General features: G+C 46.8%; 1 protein-coding gene across 4 annotated transcripts in view; it reads left to right on the top strand.

Moving 5' to 3' along the window:
- Positions 1–20,515, top strand: part of LOC102449669 (H(+)/Cl(-) exchange transporter 5) — an 82,788-nt gene that overhangs the window by 12,036 nt on the left and 50,237 nt on the right. For 3 of the 4 annotated variants that reach the window (XR_003088347.3, XR_012895629.2, XM_075896673.2), the window contains exon 1: positions 14,687–15,505. The exons of the other annotated variant lie outside the window; for it this stretch is intronic. Coding sequence is in view for 1 of the 3 variants with exons in the window: in XM_075896673.2 (XP_075752788.1) it covers positions 15,472–15,505 (34 nt within the window). In the remaining 2 variants the exon portion in view is untranslated. Of the gene's footprint in view, positions 1–14,686; positions 15,506–20,515 lie in introns of those variants that run through there. 4 annotated transcript variants of the gene reach the window in all.

The following is a 20,515-nucleotide window of genomic DNA, read 5'->3' as shown; positions in this document are numbered from 1 at the left end:
GTAAACTCGGGCATAGGGCATGCCAGTTTAATATGGGGAAGTGGAAATCTCATCATGTGTTTTACCGTAATGCATTCTGGGCCTATAATTGTCACAGTGAAAACGCTTGTACAGTTCTTAAGCAGTTGTGCAGGCAAATGTCTTATAAGTGTCAAACCGAAGTAGAGCAAAGGAAGACCTTAAGTGTTAATACCACCGAGTGCTTGCCCTGGTGAGGCTGGCACTGTCTCAACACCAGTCGGTCATCACAAGGAACTTCAGATTTTTTCTTTGAAATGTCTGGTGTGATTTCGAACACCCTGAGATAAAGGGTGGTTATTTGTGCCATCGGGGGTGTGTGTGTGTGTGTGTGTGTGTGTGTGTGTGTGTAGGTGAACACAAAAGCCTTGATGATCTTCATAGCTTCTTGCCCCTCATCCTTTAACCTTCATACGGCAGCCTCTGGTCTTGTGGGAGGACTGGAGGACTGGACACCTCTGTGATGGGTTTTAGGGTGGGAGGCATGCTAGAACAAGATGAAGCAACGCCTTCCTTCCTTCCTTCCGTCCCCCAGATGACAAGCTGCTTCCACAGCACTTCTGGTTTTTATCCTTCCTACAGCGTGTGTCGTCCCTCCCAGAAACCCTGTTTTAGAAGTCTGTTAAGTGGCATAACCATGGCTCAAGATTTCTGCTGCACAGAGGACTCCCATGCTACAGCACTGGGAGCAGGGATGTAAAGGGTTAATCAGGTACCTCGTTACCTGGTACGCATCAGTCTTACCAGCATGCTTATCCAGTATAACTGGGTAACTGGAGGGCCGAAACTTGGCTAGATCTGTCCCTCCTGCCTGCGGTGCTGTGGGATCCCGGCTGGCCATAGTGCTCCCTCCCTTCCACTTCCTCCTCCCCCCACCATGGGCTACAAGGGGGGGGGGGGGGGCTGCTCCTTCTGGATTACCATAGTGCAGCACTGAAACTTTATGAAATGGGCCTTCTATTGCACATACATCTTATTGATCCCCTTAGAAAGTTCAGAGTTATTTCTGATACAGAGCAACCCCTTTGGTCTGATCTCATTGGGACTGGAGCCGGATTGGAGAATCAAAAATCCGTATAATCCAGAGAATGGGCAGAGCGCTGGAGCCCCGCTGTCCGAGGCTGTCAGTCGGGTGGGTTCATACCGGGGGCTGGGTGATGGAAACCAGGCTAAGCAGGGCTCTTGTGGAGCGAGAGGCTACTCTGATCACTACGCATAATTCCAAGGAAGGGTGAATCATGACCGCGAGTTTGAAATCTGAATGTTAAGTCAGCAGAAAGTTTGAAGTCATTTCCAGAAAACCATTCAGGAAGTTGAGCAGAAGTTTAGGTCACCACCTCCGACAATAGTGTTTGCTCCTGATTCCGTCGGAGCAATTTATTAACTTGACACCCAGGGGCGTGCTTGTGGCTGCAGAGTTCTTTCCTCTCTTCCAAGCAAGCCCAAGTTCTGGGTGTCCACGAAGTAATTAAAGGCAGTGGCTAAGTCGTGCACTAATTTGCAATACCAGACTATCCATCTTGTGGAGCAGGGAAAATAAACCCTGGTGTTCACCTATGTTGTTTTGTAAGAAATCGGGGGGTTTCTGCGAAAATTCACTGAGAACTCACATTTTCTTAGATCTTCCTGCAGCTCCTCTGCCTTTTCCCAGTTGGCATCTAGGGGTTTCTGGGTCACAGCCTGGATGCGTTAAGCACAGTCAGTGACTAAGAAGGAATGCGGTGGGCTCAGCATGAGACACTGCCTTTTCGGTTTGGGGTACAAATAAGGATGTTAAGTATCAGGTAATTGACTAATTGAATAGTCGATGCATTTTTGCATTGACTATTCGATTAGTCGATAGGGCGCCTCTGCCTTTGAAGTGTAGCAACAGCCCTCGGGCTGTTACTATTCTTCAAAAGCGAAGGTGCTGATGCCCGGGGTCAGCTGGGGACTCCCCTGCTGATCCTGGACCCTGCTGACCCTGGACTCTGTGTGGTGCTGCTGCTTTTAAACACCGCAGCGGTGTTTCAAAGCGGCAGCGTCGCACGGAGCCTGGGGTCAGCTGTGAAGTTCCCAGCTGATCCCAGGCTCCAGGCGGCGCTACCACTTGGAAATGCCGCAAGGCGTCCGACATCGGGCTCCCTGTGGCATTGAAAGCAGCTGATCCCAGGCTCTGTGCGCAGCTGCCGCTTTGAAGTACCCTCTCTTTTTCCCCCCTCCCCCCCTTTGCTCCCTCTACCTGAAAGAGGCAGCAAGGGCGTGGAGGGAGAGGGGGGAAGAAGCGACTAGTCGACAAGCATTTGCTTATCAGATAGTCAACTAGTCCTTCACATCCCTAGTACGTAACCTGGTGGGTGTGAAGTAGAGGGTGTGAGGAAGTGGGTCTGGCCCAGGAAAGCTCATCACCTATTGAACCTTCTTGTTAGTCTTTAAAGTGCTACATAGTTTTTCCTTTCGGTCTTGCCAACACGCTGGAAATCGAATTGCAAAGGGACAAATGGCAATTGGGTGCCCAGTTCCCATTGACAATTCTGTGGCAGCGGAATTGCCCTTTGCCCCTTTGAAAACATCCCTCTTACAGTCTGTCCCAGCCCTTATTGCATTGGCCTGTGCTTGCGTTGCTGACTGTCAGCCAAAAGGCAGATTTGCAGACAGGTAAGAGTTAAAAGGCCTCATGGAGCCTGTTGCGTATACTGTCTGTGATCAGCATATTTTGAGATTCATAATGGCACGTGAAGAATCCAGAGAGGATGATTTTAATAGTTACCAGAGCGGCTAGCTCACCCAGAACTAGAGAAACACATAACATGATTTGCCTCCAGGCTGGTACTTGGTATGAAACACAGACCAGATGGTATTTTATGGTACTGACGCAAACTTCTAAGATGTTCACGAAGTCCCTGGAAATCCCAGCCTGCCAAGTGTTTCTGCCCCTTTTCACTGCCAATAGAATCATGTTGTGCAGCAAACTTGATGCAGCGTTTAAGATTTCTTAATTATGTAACCGTAGGGCAGGCAAGTTTCCTACAGCCATGGGAACTCTTCCTCGTTGCACACCCAGTATGCTTTGCGGTGTCCTTCTTTACTAACAGGAATAGAGGCACATCTGAACAGAGAACTGTACCTGTGTAAAACATAGTGATAGAAATGTAGCCGTGTTAGTCTGGTGTAGCTGAAACAAAATACAGGACTATGTAGCACTTTAAAGACTAACAAGATGGTTTATTAGGTGATGAGCTTTCGTGGGCCAGACCCACTTCCTCAGATCAAATAGTGGAAGAAAATAGTCACAACCATATATACCAAAGGATACAATTAAAAAAAAAAAAGTGAACACATATGAAAAGGACAAATCACATTTCAGAACAGAAGGGGAATGCAGGGGGGGGGGGGGGGGAAAGGAAGGTGAATGCCAGTGAGTTAATGATATTAGAGGTGGGGAAGGGTAGATGTCTGTGAGTTAATAGTATTAGAGGTGATAATTGGGGAAGCTATCTTTGTAATGGGTAAGATAGTTGGAGTCTTTGTTAAGTCCCCTGCGGAGGATTCCCTTTCAAGTGCAGATTTGAATGTCTTCTGAAGTAGGATGCAGGTTAGCAGGTCATTGAGACAGTGTCCTTTCTGGTTGAAATGACAAGCAACTGTTTTTTCTTTGTGATCCTGTCTAATGTCTGTTTTGTGGGCATTGATTCTTTGGCGAAGTGTCTGAGACGTTTGTCCAATGTACATAGGGAAGGCGCCTTCCCTTCACCGAAGACGAAAAGCTGATGCCTTCAAATGGAGCGTGCGACTGTCCGAGGAACGGCTCTGAGGAACAATTGAGAGAGATCGTTCCTTTCTGCGACGGTCCCCTGAATAGGAGGAGCCGGTTCATTAGTCCACATTGCTGGAACCAGGCCACAAGAATTCTGTTTTGCTTGGCTGTGCCTACTGGAAAAGAAAGGGAGAGGGATGCTGCAAGTGACTGCGTTTGAACCTGGAAGTTTCACTTACATCATTACTGCTGTGGCCAAATGAATCCCGGTGTGAAAGAAACGTCGCATTGGTAACCTAGCCGCTCTGTGCTACCTCATTAGGTCTGAGGCCTAAAATAAGTCAAATTGGATCTTTGTTACTGTTTACACTAGTAAAGGCCGATGTTTTGAAACATGTAGGTCCTTGCCACTTGGCCTTTAATGACAATGATTTACTTGGCTGGGGATAATATTTTGATGCATCGAAAACACACCAGCAACTTGTTAACAAACTGATGTTGGACCTAATTTGCATGTATAGGTTGAGTGTCTAGTTCGGCACCATTGGAACCTGACCGGTGCCGAACCTGCCGCTGCTTCCTGGGCTCTTCGAAGACAATGAGGGGTCAATTAGAGCTAAAGAACAGCCCAGGACACTCACTGAGAGCCGGGACGGTGGCGGTAAACAAGCTTTATGGGACCACGGGAAACTTGGCCACACCCATGATAAGTGGCCATCTAGCTAACTAAAATCATGCCGGACCATAGATGTTACTGGCGCAGAGTGTGCCGGATTAGAGAGGTTCCACCTGTACATCTAAATACAAGTGAATCTTGCCTACTGTTAAAGCAAAAGGAAAAACTATGTAGCACTTTAAAGACTAACAAAAGGTGGTTTAATAGCTTTTGTGGGCCAGACCCACTTCCTGAGAAGTGGGTCTGGCCCACAAAAGCTCATCACCTATTAAACCATCTTGTTAGTCTTTAAAGTGCTACATAGTTTTTCCTTTTGTTTTAGCAAGATCAGACTAACACAGCTACCTCTCTATTACTTGCCTACTTTTGATGGCTATTAATGTGAAGACGGTGACTCTCCAGGAATAATCTTTGTGGTGGTATGCTTGAAGTTTTAGGTGCAGAAAATGAATACTCAGAGACTGACGTAAACTTTCAGTGGAAATGTCACAACTGAACTCCCTAACCTTTTCTCTTCCTTTCCTGTTGACCTGTGCTGTTGCAGGAGGTCTGATTTGCACATGTTCTTCATCAGCTGGAATATTGTCTGGTCTAGATTGCAGTGCCTGTCCTCTCAAATGAGCCCCCAAATTTTGCAACCTGCTTATGTACAGCAGCCTTGCAGCTCTCTAGTCTGGCAAGTAACTTTGACCTTTGAGTGAAATATTAATTCTTTCACCGTTGTGGTGGGCAGATTTTGCGCCACGAATTTTGGTGCTTTTTACAAGGCCGTTGAATGGTGCGATCTAATAAGAGTGGAGGGCAGCAGCCAGCTACAACACAGAACACACACGGTTGCAGGTAGAAGATATTTTAGCTGGATCACTAGGTCAAAATTTGTGTCAGGGGATTTGCGATGTCTGTCTGTGCAGCCTAAGCAGGACCCTGGCTTTTAAATGCCATCCAGTGGGGGTTGGGAAGTATTTAAACGGGAAGTGACTGGATCTCAAAATCCGTGTTCTTAATGACAGTGTTAGGATAAGCATGGTCATTGTTTGCACAATACTCGCTAGAGAGACAAAAGGTCCATTGATCCTTGTTCTGCCTGGCTGTAGGGGGAGTTACAAAAGAGAACCATGGGGAGGGGAGGGGTTGGCGGGGGAAGGAGGGATGTGTGCTGTAGAGTTGACTTTTGCTTAATATTAAATATTTACTTGAGCTTGAAACATTTTAAATCTAAACATTCAGTCCAGCAAACCTTCTGGGACTCGAGGGAGTGAAGTTTGGGGTGAGGAAACCAGTTGCCAATCTACCAAGCTCTGCTTATGAGCCAAACATTAGTGATGGCCCTCTCAGTGAATCGGGGTGGGCAATACTTTTAGCAGGGGGGCCACCTCTCAAATTTTTGAATTGGTCCCGGGCTGCCCTGAAAGGGGTGGGGTCTTGAGTGGAAGGGGCGGGGCCAGGACCCATCTCTTGCTCCCTGTCCCCACCTTGCAAGGGGCGTGCATTGCCTAGAGTAAACTGCCAGCTGTTCAGAACAGCTGGCAGCTCGCTCTAGGCACTGCACACCCTTGATTGGAGGGGGGAGGAGACTTTGCACGCCCCTGTCCCCAGGTCTCGATTGGCCGGCAGTGGCAGGGTGCCTGCGGGTTGGATCTGGCCCTCAGACTCTCTTACCCACCCCTGCAGTGGATTATGCAGACCTTCATCCCTTTTCTTACTTGGCACGTGCTTCCTGCAGTGAGATCAGCTCCCTGTTGTGCTCCTGTCTTATGTGTTTTGGTCAGAAGTGAAATTAGTGATGTTGGAAAATAAATCATTAGGCTTCAGAATGAACAGCCAAATGAGGTGAGCTGGACTGCTTTCCATCTTTGTACTCTGTTAAGCTGGCTGGCTGTGGCGCTGGGACAGATTATAAACTGATATCCTCGTTTGAAAGTTTTCTCCGCAGTCATGGATTTATCTAGGTTTGATTGTATTATAGCACTGCTTAATTAAAACTCAAGTCACAGAATGACCAAAAACTGAGATTCCTTGGGTTTTTTTTTTTTTTTTTTTTAATTGGCTAGAAAAGCCTGCTTCCAACTTCCAGTTAGTGAAACAGGAAGGGGCCTAAGAAAAATTATCTACAAATCCTTAAATCCTTCTCAGTTATTAAACATGAGAGAAAGTGGATGTTGAGAAAGAATTGAAGTATTGTGTAAGGCTCCTAAGTACAGTAAAAACATCCGGCTCCGTGCCATTATCCTGAATCAACGCTGTCATGGCAATTTTGGTGGTTCAGTTATTAGCCATACTAGGAATTCATAGTACAAATTCTGTCGTATGCTCATCTATTTGAGTAGTTTTTTGGAGGGACTAAAGTATTGTCGCCTCTAGAGGAGAAGAGTGATTTGAGAGGAGATAAAGGATCTAGTGTAGAACCTAACTTCTAAATTTAGTTAAAAGCGGGGTGTAAACAATCTTTCAACCCAAATGCTTAAACTCCTCCAAACGTGGGCAGCTAAAGCTAGCCATTGGGGGAATGGAGCTGCTTTTACTAAGAGAACTGGGCACTTACAGTGGGTGCTGTACACCTTGTCGACAGTAGAACATTTGTATATGGCTGCCTGGCTTTGAAAACCGGAGAGTAAAAATTTGGAACTAAATTTCCAGCAGATAATGAGTGTACACACCCTGTTTCTGAAAGTGGATTGGGTGTGAATGTACACCACAAAAAAAAGGATTGCTTTCAGCTCACAGCTCTGTTTTGTGTGTGTGTGTGTGTGTGTGTGTGTGTGTGTGTTTGCAGTCAGTTGGTGGCAGTAAGAATGATTGCTTTTTAACCTGTAAGAATTGGAACTATTGACATAGTAGTTAGATGACATCAATTTGAGTCTTAGTCAGTCTTTAAAAAAAGAAGTTAAAGGAGTTTTAGGGATTATGCCTGTCCTTGAATATCTCGGTCAGAGATTCAGAAATCCTAGTTGGTATGACCTTTCCCCTGTGCACAGATGAAGGATCCACAAGAAAACTTACCTGTTGGAATACAACCCGGTCGTGAGCTGTGAAAACTGGGACCATTGTTTTACTAGCCAACAAAATTGGTCCATACTCAGGTGACGTGTTATACACGACCAAGTGCCTGTCTTCACCGAGTGAAAATTCATATTTAATATTGTTTTAACACCTTCTTCAAATTGTGCTCCAATGTGACTTGGCTTTCTTAGGCAGGTAAGTGCAGGGCAGGAGGGATGTCTGTACAGGGGAAGTGAGGTACAAAGAATATAACCTGGATGCCGGTGGAGAAGAAAGATGGGTTTTCTAATCTCGGGGGTAGTAATGGTTTTAATCTGAAGAACAATAGGTACATTTTTAGCCAACATGACTAAACTGAATGCTCTTCTAGAAGGATCGGCTCTGGTTCTGCCTTAGGTCAGACGCTCAGTGACTTTGTGTGGCTAGAATTTTTACTTGCACCTATTGCACAGTTTTGTTGCTGTCAGACTTGTTACTGTGTTCGAGTCCTGCTCGTGGTTAGCCCATATCCCAGGGTAGGGTGTCTGCCACAGCTCCTGGATGGGGAGGGCATTTCCTGCAAACCAGTTTGGAAAGTACTTGGAGGTAACGTGCAAAAACCAAATGAGTGAAACAGTTCAGAGTGGAAACCCAACCAGGATGGAGTCCTGTGGCACCTTAAAAACTAACAGATTCATTTGGGCATACGTTTTGGTGGGTAAAAACCACCCCCTTGAGGATCAGATGCGTGGCGTGGAAATCAGAGGTTGGAAGATATATATACACATGTGCGCTCGTATATACATCCCTATCTCTGGGATTTCCACTCCATGCGTCTAGTATACCTACTAATATATCACAAGAAGGAAGTTGCTTATCAAGGGTAGGACCAATGATAACAAGGCCATTTCAGTCAGGGTGAATTTGACTCACTCCCAGCAGCTGACAGAGAGGTGTGAATCCTGAAAGATGGAAAATTGCCCTTGTATTGGCATGACCGTTCTAAGTCCTTATTCGATCCTCATTTGACCCTGTTCAATTTGCAAACAAATTGCAGCTCTGCTGTTTCTCTTTGTAGTTTTGAAGGTTTTTTTTTTTTTTTTTTTTTTTTTTTTTTTGTAGCAGGACGGCTACTTCTAAATCCATTTCCGAGTGTGGAGGGAGGGTGAAACATTCTCCCACTGGATTGTGTGTGTTACCTTTCTTGAGGTCTGATTTGGGCTTATTTATCCGTTGGCGTAGAGAGTGTCCGGTTTGGTCAAGATACGGGGTGGGGCATGGACGGCACACGATGGCATAGATCACGTTAGTGGATGAGTTGCAGGGGATGGTGTGGCTGATCTGCTTAGGGCCTGTGATGGTGTCGCTTGTGTAGATGTGTTGACAACGGGGTTTGTGGCAGGGATAGGTTCCTGGGTTAGTGTTTCTGCGGTGTGTGGCTGCGGGTAGGTATTTGCTTCAGATTGGGGGCCAGTGTGAGTTAGCTTAGTACAGTTTGATCTTCTTAAAAACAACTTGTCCATGGCACTTCTGTGCAAAGCGATAAGCATTATCCCTATTTGACCCCTGGGGAAACCAGGAGAAGAATTATGAATTGTCCAGAGCCACAAAAGGAGTCATTTTCAGAGCTAGGAATAGAACTCCAGAGGTCTGCCTCCTGGCCCCAGTTTCTCTATGCTCTGCTGACAGTTCTGCTTTTAATTTTCCTAATCTCTCTCTTCTGCTGGAGATCCTGAAGGCAGTAACGGCACATTTCACCCAGTTGCAGACATCTTCACTTCCATTATGTAGGAGTACGTGCGAGAACAATAACGAGTTTTTTGAAGTGCCTCTTTGAGAGAAGCAATTCTAGTCTCTGGTGATAACATTTTCCTGAAGGCGTTGATCCTGCCATTTTTTCCAGTGCTTATTCCTGCTGGAATCGCTAAGACTCCAGGGGCATCTTGAGTTGCATTTAACTGTGGTCAGTGGGGAAAGGATTTATTTTAAAATAGTCACCTCTTGGTGTGTTTGTACGGGAACCACCAAGAACTGATATTGGGTTTTTTCCCTTCATTCTTCCTTGTGAAAAACAGATGTTTCTGGGATCCCCACCTCTTTCTGTTCCCTCTTCTGTAATTTGTTTTCTTAAGCTCTTGGAAAATGAATTCCCACTTGATTTTTGTTTTAAATGTGCTCTTATTCAGGAACTAAAAGCAGTCCGCATAAAGTAGTTGGGAAACTGCCAGAACTTTTCTTAAAGACACTGGATAGTTTACTAAACTGACACTCTTTAACCAGGGCTCGACAAATAATACAATCTACTCGCCCCCTGTGGCGGGAAGAGCTGGGTTTGGGCAATCTGCGCATGCGCGGCTCGCCGGACAGCGCGGCTGGCGAGCGGGGCTCGCCGCGGTTCGGTGAACCCTGCTCTTAACACTGAGTCAAAGACTTCAGCTGTCCATCCAGGTGCATGGTGGGAAAACTGGTGGTGTGTTGCCCGCATTAAAAGAAGACGTCTAATGTGGTGTGTGTTCGGTGGGAATTGGGGCCATCCGAGTTTTGGAAAAGTACAGAGGAACAATATCTACACTTCTTAGAGTCCTCCGGTTTCCTCAGCCCACTCCAGGTAATTGTTTTTGGCCTGTGTACGAGACTGCAGCTACTTGGGTTGTCAGTGTCTGCCTGTAAATAGGGGACCCTGGTCCTTCCTTGGCACAGTGCTAATACAAATAATAGATGCGTGTCTGTGCGGATGTAAAAATGATCAGCCAGCGGCTGTTGATACCCCGACTGTGAGGTTTATGGGCGTAATTGCATCCTTAATGCACACGCAGTTGCTGCTGAATGGCTCTGTTCTATGAGAAGCAGGTTTTGGGCAATTGCTCTTCTTTTCTCCCTCTTCCCCTTCTCTCCCGACTAGAGGGCTCTCCCGCAAAGTAGCTTAGGGCCTGTTTTGGCCCCTTCGTGTAAAGGTTGAACCTCTCTAGTCCGGCCCACTGTCGTTCTGCTGGCCCCGTTCTGCAGCGTGCCACTGCAAAGATTTTCCGTGGTTACACCGGTACCTTTGGACAGTCCTAACCTGGCCTGGTGCCTTATTAATTCTAACATTAAAAAAAAAAAAAAAGACACCCAGGTATGTTGTTACTAAAAGCCACTCTTCTCTCTACAGATGTGAACGACTAGTCGCCTGTCCGATAAGCAAATGCTTTTTGGATAGTTGAGTCGACTAGTTGCTCCCCTTCCCTTGCTGCCTCTGTCAGAAAGAGGCAGCAAGTGGGGGGGAAGAGGAGAGGGTGTTTCAAAGCGTCAGTGCCACATGCAGCCTGGAGCCAGACCCTGGGCTCCACACGGCGCTGCTGCTTTGAAATGCCGCGTGCAGCCCGGGCCAGCTGGGAGCTGCACATGGCGTTTCAAAGTGGCAGCGCCGCATGGAGCCCGGGGTCAGCTGAGGACTCCAGCTTTGAAACGCCGCGGGGAGCGTGGGGCCCTGAGGTTGTTGCTACACTTCAAAGGCGGAAGTGCCCTTATCGACTGATCGAATAGTTGATGCAAATTGCATAGATGATTCGATTAGCTAAATCGAACTGTTCCATCCCTACTTCTTCCATGTTCAACGAGGAACCACGCCAAAGGGATTGCTTCAGAAACACGAGCCCTCGGCAGAAGCCAAGCGTCGTTAACCACGGATGAGAAGCGAACTGCTCTCATGGTGGTGGCTGCTTCTGCTGAAGTTTGCCGTCTCTAGGGCTCAGCGGCAGAAGGCTGAGGGGGAGTGCTGAATTATTCACGAGGAGCTGCCGCTGGCACGCAGATAGACAAATCAACTCTCTGCCCTACGTGCGAGAGACTTTGTCCTACTTCCCAACGGCCCTGGGAGGATGATGCATGCACAGGTGTCCGATCGTTATCTGCTACGCCATTCAAATCTTGCGCATTAGATTAGCAGAGGACCAGCAATCTTGCATACACCTGTACCATTTTGTAACAGTGATCCAGCGAGCACAGAGGGGTGCATTGGCTTCCTGGAACAAAGCTACATTGCTGAACGTGACCTGGAGCATCCTAGTGCAGCTCTTCTCACGTGGTGGGTTACGACCCCGTTTTAGTGAGGTTGCCAGAGCCAGGGTGTGAAGACGAGGCCTGAGCCCTGCCATCCAGGGCTGGGAAGCTGCTTTAGGTCATGTAGTAGTGCTTGTTGGCAGAAGACGATGGCGGGGCGCTGGCGTTTGAGAACTTCCGTCCTAGTTCATTACCGTTAATCTTTACAGCATGACCTGTGCAAATGATGAGCGGTTGGGAAGGGGTCCCATATGAAGAGAGATTAAAAAAACTTGGACTTTTCAGCTTAGAAAAGAGGAGACTAAGGAGGGATATGATAGAGGTCTATAAAATCATGCCTGGCGTGGAAAAAGTGAATAAGGAAAAGTTATTTACTTATTCCCACAATAAAAGAACTAGGGGTCACCAAATGAAAATAATAGGCAGCCGGTTTAAAACAAACAAAAGGAAGTTTTTCTTCACTCAGCGCACAGTCAACCTGTGGAACTCCTTGCCACATGATGCGGTGAAGGCTAGAACTTTAACAGGGTTCAAAAAAGAGCTAGATAGATTCATGGAGGTTAGGTCCATCAATCGCTATTAGCCAGGATGGGTAGGAATGGTGTCCCTAGTCTGTTTCTTTGGAGGTAGGTGATAGGGGAGGAATCACATGAGGATTACCTGTTGTGATCTCTCCCGCTGGGGCATCTGGTATAAGCCACTGCCGGCAGACAGAATACTGGGCTAGATGGACCTTTGGTCTGATCCAGTATGTTCTTATGTTCTTAAGTGTTTGAAAGTGCAAAACACTAGTGCAAAACACAATCACTTGCATTTTTTACCTCCTTGTGGTTACTCAGCCCATGTTTGCCTTTTGTGACAACTTCTTCCCTGCCTTACTGTGTATTCTGGGTTGCTAAACCAGTTGTGTCGTGGAAAGCGCAGGAGAACGCTTGGAACCACTTGGCGATGTAGATTGATGGCTTCACATTTCAGCCTTACCATCACCATTTGGAGCACACAAGACTTCACAGTATCTGAGCCAATGCTGGGAGCTTCCTCCTTCCCCACTGATGCAGCTGGATCACGTGCAGCCATGCAGCTCTGTTTCGCTGCTCTGAATCCGAATTTCCCATGGGGAAGAAGGGAGGGCTAAGATGGACAGGCTTGTTACGCTAGTAGAGGAAGGGATGGTTCTGTTTGCCAGGACAGGAAAAGCTTGGTGACCGATGGAGGGAAGCGTAAATGCCTTTTTTAACTCACTTAAAAGACAATAGAAGAGGAAAGTGTATGGGGCCAGCATTGAACAAACCACTAAACCTCCCTGGTAAACTGGTTTATTTCTCCAACAGAACGTTTTGTGTATTAAAGGCACAGTTTTGGTTTTAAAAATCACTTCTCTTTTTTTTTTTTTTCTTAGGCTATAATTAGATGTAACATTTCTCTTTTCAGTTTTTCTGCCCAGCAGACTTGCCTGTTCCCTCTGTATAGTCACTTTCCTGTCCTCTGTGTGCAAGGCAGTGGTGCAGAGGGGGAAGAAATCACTAACCAGCGTGGGATAATGTGATGATAAATCCACAAAGGTCTAGTATTTGAAATGCCTTTACGTTGTATTTAAAAAGAGGCTGGATTTCAAGTTGACAGGGTCCCTGTAAGAATGTTTTCATGATACACTCTCCCTCTGTTATACGGTCTGAGGGGTAGCCGTGTTAGTCTGTAAAATTTTTAAAAAAACTTTAAAAAACCCCAACAAGTAAATAGTCCAATGGCACTTCAGAGATTAACACAAATATACGTGTCGTATCATGAGCTTTGGTGGACAAAACCCACTTCCTCAGATGAGAAGATCTTGAGGCTCGAGATGATCTCATCTGAAGAAGTGGGTTTTGCCCACGAATACGTGTCCTTTTGTTAGTCTCTAAGGTACCACAGGACTGCTTCCTCTACTATGTGGTATCTTCAAGTTTTTGCTTCTCGGAAGATATTTGCACTACAGTGCCGATTGGCTAAAGAGTGTGTACGGAGGGTGGCAGATTATTTTTTTGTGAAGCTTGTCTTATTTTGGGAAACTCGGAGGTATTTGGTGTTGCACTCTATTCTACTTTTCTAATGATCAGAGTAGTAGCAAAAGAGAGCACTTGTTCCAGTCCTGAGGCTAAGAGCCTTTTATTTGGCTTGGCAGGGATACAGTACAGAAAGCCCTTTAGTCCGAATCTTGTTATAAAACTCGTCTGGCAGTGACTGTAGGCTGCAGGGTGTAACCTGCATTATTTTAACACACTCAGATCACTATCTGGTGGAATTCTATTTTTTTTTAACTCGATACTTTAGTAATATGAAGTACGTTACAGTGAGGCACTAATCCATGGTTATTGCTTGTTGCAACCTCTGTGCATAGATCTGTTTTAGATTTACATATAGATAAGATTTCATTGATCAGTGCTTTGGGACGAGTTAGCTATTGATGAAGTAAATGTATTATGAGGTTTACTTGTAACATTTTGGGCTCTTTAACTGCACCCACGTATGTCAGCAAGTTTTGCAGGCTTTGGCTTGGCCCCAATATGAATGGCTAGTCTAATTTCAATGCTTAAACTGAGCCAAGAGCAGAATGTATCATAGTGACAAATATGTAGACCTACCAGGCTGCTATGATCACAGGAATGGCTAATTTATTTTAAATTGTTTCTGTTCCTTTACTTTTGATGGGGATCCTTACTTTTGTCAGATTTCGCTTTTTAAATCCTAACCAATCTCTAAACTAAGGGAGTATACAAGGATCCGAAGCTCTTTAATGTGGGTTTCCCGCCCTCATATGAGAGAGTTAAAACCAACTTACTTTAGAGAACTACCCCTTTTTGTAACAAGCAAGTGTTCAGCTCTGAACATGACCATTTTATGTTTGAAACCACAGCACACGTGTAAGAGTAGCAGCATGAATGTGTTTCTATAAATCTTTGCTCTGCTGGCTTCAGGCCAGGTGTTGTAAGTATTGGCACAACAATCTGGTGACTGGATTATACTTTCTTTATAACTACTTGCAGTTAGAACAGATTTCTGTGCTGTTGATACTTTCCTCCTTACAGTTTGCATAGGATTTAAAGGGATTCTTCTAAATATTTGCGGTACGATAGATGAACATCCAGTTCAAGAGGCGATGTGAGCTTTGAGATCAGGAAGCAAGAGAACACAGAAATGAGCCGAACAGGAAGCAAGATGTGGTTGTCGGGTGCTTTGATGGCTGGCTGGTTTCAGAACTTGCGTTGGAATTGGCTTGGCCTATAAGAAAAGCGCCGTGTCTCTAATGATCTGGACACTGGTGCGTCTCACTTGAAAATCCACAGCAGGGGGAACTGTTATTCCTTTCCCCAGAGTGTCTTGGGAAAGCAGCTGATCGGGATTAGAAGTGTTCAGTTCTCTTGAAAGACACTTCTCTCTTTTGGTATAACTTCTGCGTTCGAGCTCTGGAGCCAAAGCCAAATCTTTTATCCGACGGAGGAAATACGTCTTGGGAGCTGCATTTGAAATATTCATATTCAGCAGAGCTAATTCAACATACTCCTTCATGTAGAGCGCTGGCCCTTTTAAGGTTGCCTTTCTGGCAGTGGGTGGACTGGTGTGAGTTTGAATTGGCAGCTACTTCACACAGCCCTACCGACAGCTCTGTTGGAAGTATGGTAGGCAGACTTCAGACTGAGGTGTGTCAGCTGGAGTAAAACAGGCGAGTAGGGATGAGAAACAAGTTTATTCCAGGGCTTGGCACCGGACAAAGGATGAAATGGGAAGGGGGAAGAGACCGGGAGTTGTAGTGACTGAAAAGTACTCAGTTACCATCATGGAGACAGAAATGTAGAACGTCTTTCTGCAAGTGCAAACTCCTATTGGGCAGCTTTGTTGTTATGGTTCCTGTCTTCTGAGTCATTTCCAGCCACCAGAAGGGTGGATCTATTTGGGATTTGAATCCAGTGTTTCAGCACTGTGGTGGACTGAGACGGAGAAAATGGCATCTTGTAGAAGAGGCTGATTGAAGAGTATTTGGACGATGACTTCCCCCTGGCGAGGCCAGCAGCCTTCCGGTATGTGTGCCCACTGTGGGGCGGGAGGGGAAGCCAGGTTCTCTCTCCCAGTGACTTTCTGCCTTATGCTTCAAGGGAGCTGTGATTTTTGTATTTGGGGTTTATTGATTTATTGGGGGTGGGGGGTGGAACTGCTCTCCTTGTTTGGAAACTTAGGGTTTGTCTACAGCTGGCCCGCGCCAGCTGATTGTTGAATTAAGGTGTAGATGGGCAGGGTCAGGCTGTAGCCCGACCACTCCAGGTCTCCCCCCCCCTTAATCAATTAACCAGGTAAACATCATGTTTAACCAGTTGAATGGAATTTTACATCCCGAACATCTTCATCATAATTCTCTGGGTGTGTGTTGCAGTGTAGACATACTTTCAGCAAATTTCCACTGTGTTTTCTGTAACTGGGGACTCCAGAATTCAGCACTGAAAGAAGGGGTCAGTTGCATTTTAGAATACTCATTAATTCAACCGCTTGCTTCCATACCGGATTGCTGTGCGCACTGTAGGGATGTTAAAAAGCGTTAATTTTTATAAACATGTAACTGCTGAATTTTAGCGGCTACACGTTTACACACTGGGGGCAGGTGAGAACTGGCGCTCATGGGGAGCCGGCATTACCTCCTCCCCCTTGCTGCCTTTGATACAGAGGCTGCTTCCGGGCACCGGTTAACCATTCCCCGGTAAGCATCACCTCTTCACATCCCTCGTGGAAAGGTCGATACCGATCCACTCTAAAGCTTGTTCTGAGATATCAGAAGGAGGAGAGGATGTTTTCCATTCTATAGTCTGAGTGTGTGTAGATTTGATTAGCGTAAATGGCCTGTTAGGAACATCAGGCAAAACCCGGGAACGACAGGGATGTTGCTGTGTTATGTGGTGGGACAGAGAAACACGCAGTTCGGCTCTTGGAGGCACGTGGCCTTTGGATTTCATCCTGAGACGCAGGCGGTCGCTTTGTGGGAAGCACGAGACTTTGTGAACACTCAGATGACATCGGATAGCTAACAGCTTGGGCTAGAGTTCACCATAGGAGTGTTGGACTGGAAGGGACCTCACTAGGTCATTTTGTCCAGTCTCCTGCACTCATGGTGAGACTGTAATAACGAGGCCGTTCCTAACAGGTGTTTGTCTAAACGATTCTTAAAACTCTCCAACAGATTCTACAACTTCCATAGGCAGTTTGAGTGCTTAATCACCCTGACAGAGAGCTTTTCCTACTGTCCAACCTAAACCTTCCTTCCTTCAATTTAAGCCCATTGCTTCTTGTCCTATCCTCCGGAGGATAAGGAGAACAAATCTTCCCCCTTCTCCTTGTAACAATTTATTTATGTTTTTGAAAACGGTTATGTCCCGTCTTCTCTTCCCCATACTAGACCCAGTTTTTTCAGTCTTTCTGCATCGGTCATGTTTTCTAGAGCATTAAACATTTCTGTTGCTTCCTCTGGACTTTCTCCACTTGGTCCAGGTCTTTCCTGAAACGTGGCATTCAAAACTGGACACAATACTCTGGTTGAGGCCTAATCAGTATGGAGTAAAGTGGAAGAATGACTTCTCGTTTTGCTTCCAGCCCTCCTGCTGATACGTCCCAGAATGGTGTCTGCTCTCTTTTTTTTTTTTTTTTTTTTTTTTTTTTTGCAACAGTGTGACATGGTTGACTCATTGAGCTTCTGCTCTGCTATAATCGCCCAGCTCCATCTCTGCAGTACTCCTTCCTATGCACTCACTTCCCATTTTGTATGCATGCATCTGACTGTTCCTCCCTAAGTGGGGCCTTTTTTTCCAGTTTTTCCAGATCATTTTGAATTTTAATTCCTCCAAAGCTCTCGCAACTCCTCCCAGCTTGGTATCATCTGCCAACTTAAGTGCATGGCATTGTCTGAATCACTACTGATGAAGACACTGAACAGAAGAACTAGACCCAGGACTGATCTGTGCCGGTCTGCTCTCGTTTTGCCCTTCCAGCCTGACTGTGAACCCCTGCTACTTGTATTCTCGGAACAGTTTTCCAGCCATTTGGGATACTTGTTTCCCATTCTTCTAAGACACTTAATAGCAACAGTTAAAAATACTTCTCGAAAAACATGCATACAAGTAATGCAAAGTTGCATTACATGTAGACCTGGGTAGCTAGTCCAAATAAATCTTGGACCTCAAGGTTATTGGTCTGCCTCCCAATTTTGTTGCGATGGAGAGATGTCCACCACGTCTTTTCAACGGTCAGTTTTGAAGCAAGTTGCTATTTTGTGCCACTAGCTAACCACACAATACACCCTCCCCTGGAGTTGCCCCTTTGCCAGCAGGTTTATTGGAGACTTATGCAGACTGCACTGCTCTCCCCACAGAAGGGTTTCCTACAGATCAGAGATGAACCTCGCTGGCGGAGATCAGAGATCTGCCTTCCCTCTGGTCCGTGTTGGACCTTTGCGTTGAATGCAGAGCATTTCAGCTTTCAGAGGGCTGTTAGCCCAGCGCCTTTGCACCATGAAATTGTTCACGTTTGTATCATCTGGATGTCTTGTGTCTAAGTCACATAGATGCCCTCTGAAATAGCTAAGGGACATACACTGAGGGACCCACTTTATCTCTTGTAGGCTGCCTCTCCCGGGGTGAAACATGGCCATTTTTGGAGCACAATGGTGCAGCTTAGCTTTGGTCAGCATGTGGCGTTAGTTCCGTATCTGGTGGAAATGGCATCTCCAAAATGTAAAGCCAGGAGGCTTCCAACTGATTAATGTTAGACTTTATTTGACTGTGTTGTAAATAGTCTGGCCAGAGAGGAGACCCAACAGGCCACAGATCCGCAACAAGTCACTTTCAGAGATGTGGAGAAGATAAGACTTAAGGCATCTCCTCTGCACGTTGTATGAAGTACTGGAAGCCGTCCCAGCTGAGGGCTGTGACAGTGAAGGCACGCTGTCAGCTTATGGTCAGAGGACAGCGGCTTTGCTTCCTGTACTGGACATTGGGTTCAGTCAGGGTGAATGTACACTTAGCATTTTTTTTCTCTTGCACGCAGCATCAGTTTAAAGTTCAAACACAATTGATAGGCCAACCAATATTGTGTTTCGGGGTACAGGCAGTCCCCGAGTTACGCGGATCCGACTTATGCCGGATCCACAGTTACGAACGGGGCCCTCTCCCTGGTCTCCAGCAGACCAGGGAGAGGAAGCAAAGCGGCGGAGCACGCGGGCAGCGGACAGCCCAGACGCGTGTCTGGGCTGTCTGCTGCCTGTGTGTTCCGCCGCTTTGCTCCCCGTCCCCTTGGTCTGCAGACCGGGGGACGGGGAGCAAAGCAGAGCAAAGCCGCGGAGCCCGAGGGCAGCAGGACAGCCACGGCGCGTCTGGGCTGTCCCGCTGCCCCCGTGCTCCATGGCTTTGCTCCGGACACCTGTGGTACAGCAGCTGGGGCGCTGCCGGTTGGTCCCGTAGCACCGCTCTGGGCGCTACTGGACCAACCCGGCAGCACCCCAGCTTCTCTGCCCCAGGCGTCCTGATTCAGCCACTGCTGGTCAGTTTCAGCAGCGGCTGAATCAGGACGCCTGGGGCAGAGCAGCTTGGGTGCTGCTGGGTTGGTCCAGTAGCGCCGAGGAGTGGCGGCGCTACTGGACCAACCCAGCTGCTCTGCCCCAGGCATCCCCAAGTCAGCCGCTGCTGAAACTGACCAGTGGCTGACTACAGGAAGCCCCTGCCCCGGGCTTCCTGGAATCAGCCGCTGATCAGTTTCAGCAGCAGCTGACTTGGGGATGCCTGGGGTTCTTAAGTTGAATCTGTATGTAAGTCAGAACTGGCGTCCAGATTCAGCCGCTGTTGAAACTGATCAGTTTCAGCAGCGGCTGAATCTGGATGCCAGTTCCGACTTACATACAGATTCAACTTAAGAACAAACCTACAGTCCCTATCTTGTACGTAACCCGGGGACTGCCTGTATTTTTCCGTGAGTAGTTTTGTCCTCCTATTGTGCAATGCCGCTGCTGTTTTCCTGAGCAGTAGGAAATGATTTTGCAGCGCATAATTCATGCTGTTTGGAAGTGCTGATCTTTCTAAAACCGCTCTGAGGTGCATCGCTGGGGTGAGGCGGCAGGGGAGCCTAGCGCTTCCCATTCTTCCAGCAATCTCTGTCTAGCAGGTACTCGCTTGGGAGAGGTTTCTGTGGGGCTCATAGCACCTGTCTGCAGTTGGAGCAGCAGGAAAGGTTCACACCGGAAGAAAGAATCCGGTGTTGGAAATGCAAATACTTAAAGAAGAATGCCCCATGTCAATTCTTCCTGTTAAAGCAATTAATGAGCAACATGTTGCAATATTCTGCTTTTACTCTCTGGGTAGGGGAAAGCAGAGTGTAGTTGGGGAAAATGCCCGATAACGGCGTTCTTTTGCTGTCTTTGTGTCTGGAAACGCCAGGCTTATGAATTGCTGTTTTCACCTACAGATAAGTTTTGTGGTTTAACTCCTCTCTTCTTGGAAATGTTGAGCCACGTGCAGTTTCTGAGCTACAGTGCAAATGTTCCTTATCCTCGCCAGAATTTTGGAGATACACATCGAGTAGTAACGTCTGCTGCTGAGCTTTCTGCTTCAGGGGGAGTGAAGGGCTTAGGGTTCTGTTAATGATCATGGGCAAAACAGAAATTCTAGAGCAGTGTTTCTCAACCTTTTTAAATAAAGTATCCCCTTTTTTAAAAAAACATAGAAGTACTCCCACTACCTACAGTTTTCAGACACACACACATTTTTTTTTCTGCCATTGCAACACATTTGTTTAAACAACTTAATTGTAGCCGGGCGGGTGATGAAATGTTTGGGTGTAAAAAGTACAAAAATAATAAAGCGCTGTAAAACTTAAAACAAAAATTCAGTTTTCTCCACCTTTCAGCTGTGTTGCTGTACCCTGCGGACTTCTCTCGAGTACTCCAAGGGTACTCGTACCCAGAGCTGGCCCAAGCTACGGGCTGACCGGGCTACCCATTGTAGGGGGCGCCGCGCGGGCCTGCCGGACTGGGCGGGGGGCCTGCGCATGTGCCGGTG

Source organism: Pelodiscus sinensis, chromosome 13 (genome assembly GCF_052426305.1).
Source record: "Pelodiscus sinensis isolate ZL-2025 chromosome 13, ASM5242630v1, whole genome shotgun sequence".
NCBI classification, from domain to species: domain Eukaryota; kingdom Metazoa; phylum Chordata; order Testudines; family Trionychidae; genus Pelodiscus; species Pelodiscus sinensis.
The sequence above is the reverse complement of the archived record's forward strand: the minus strand, read 5'-3'. Positions and strand labels throughout refer to the sequence as shown.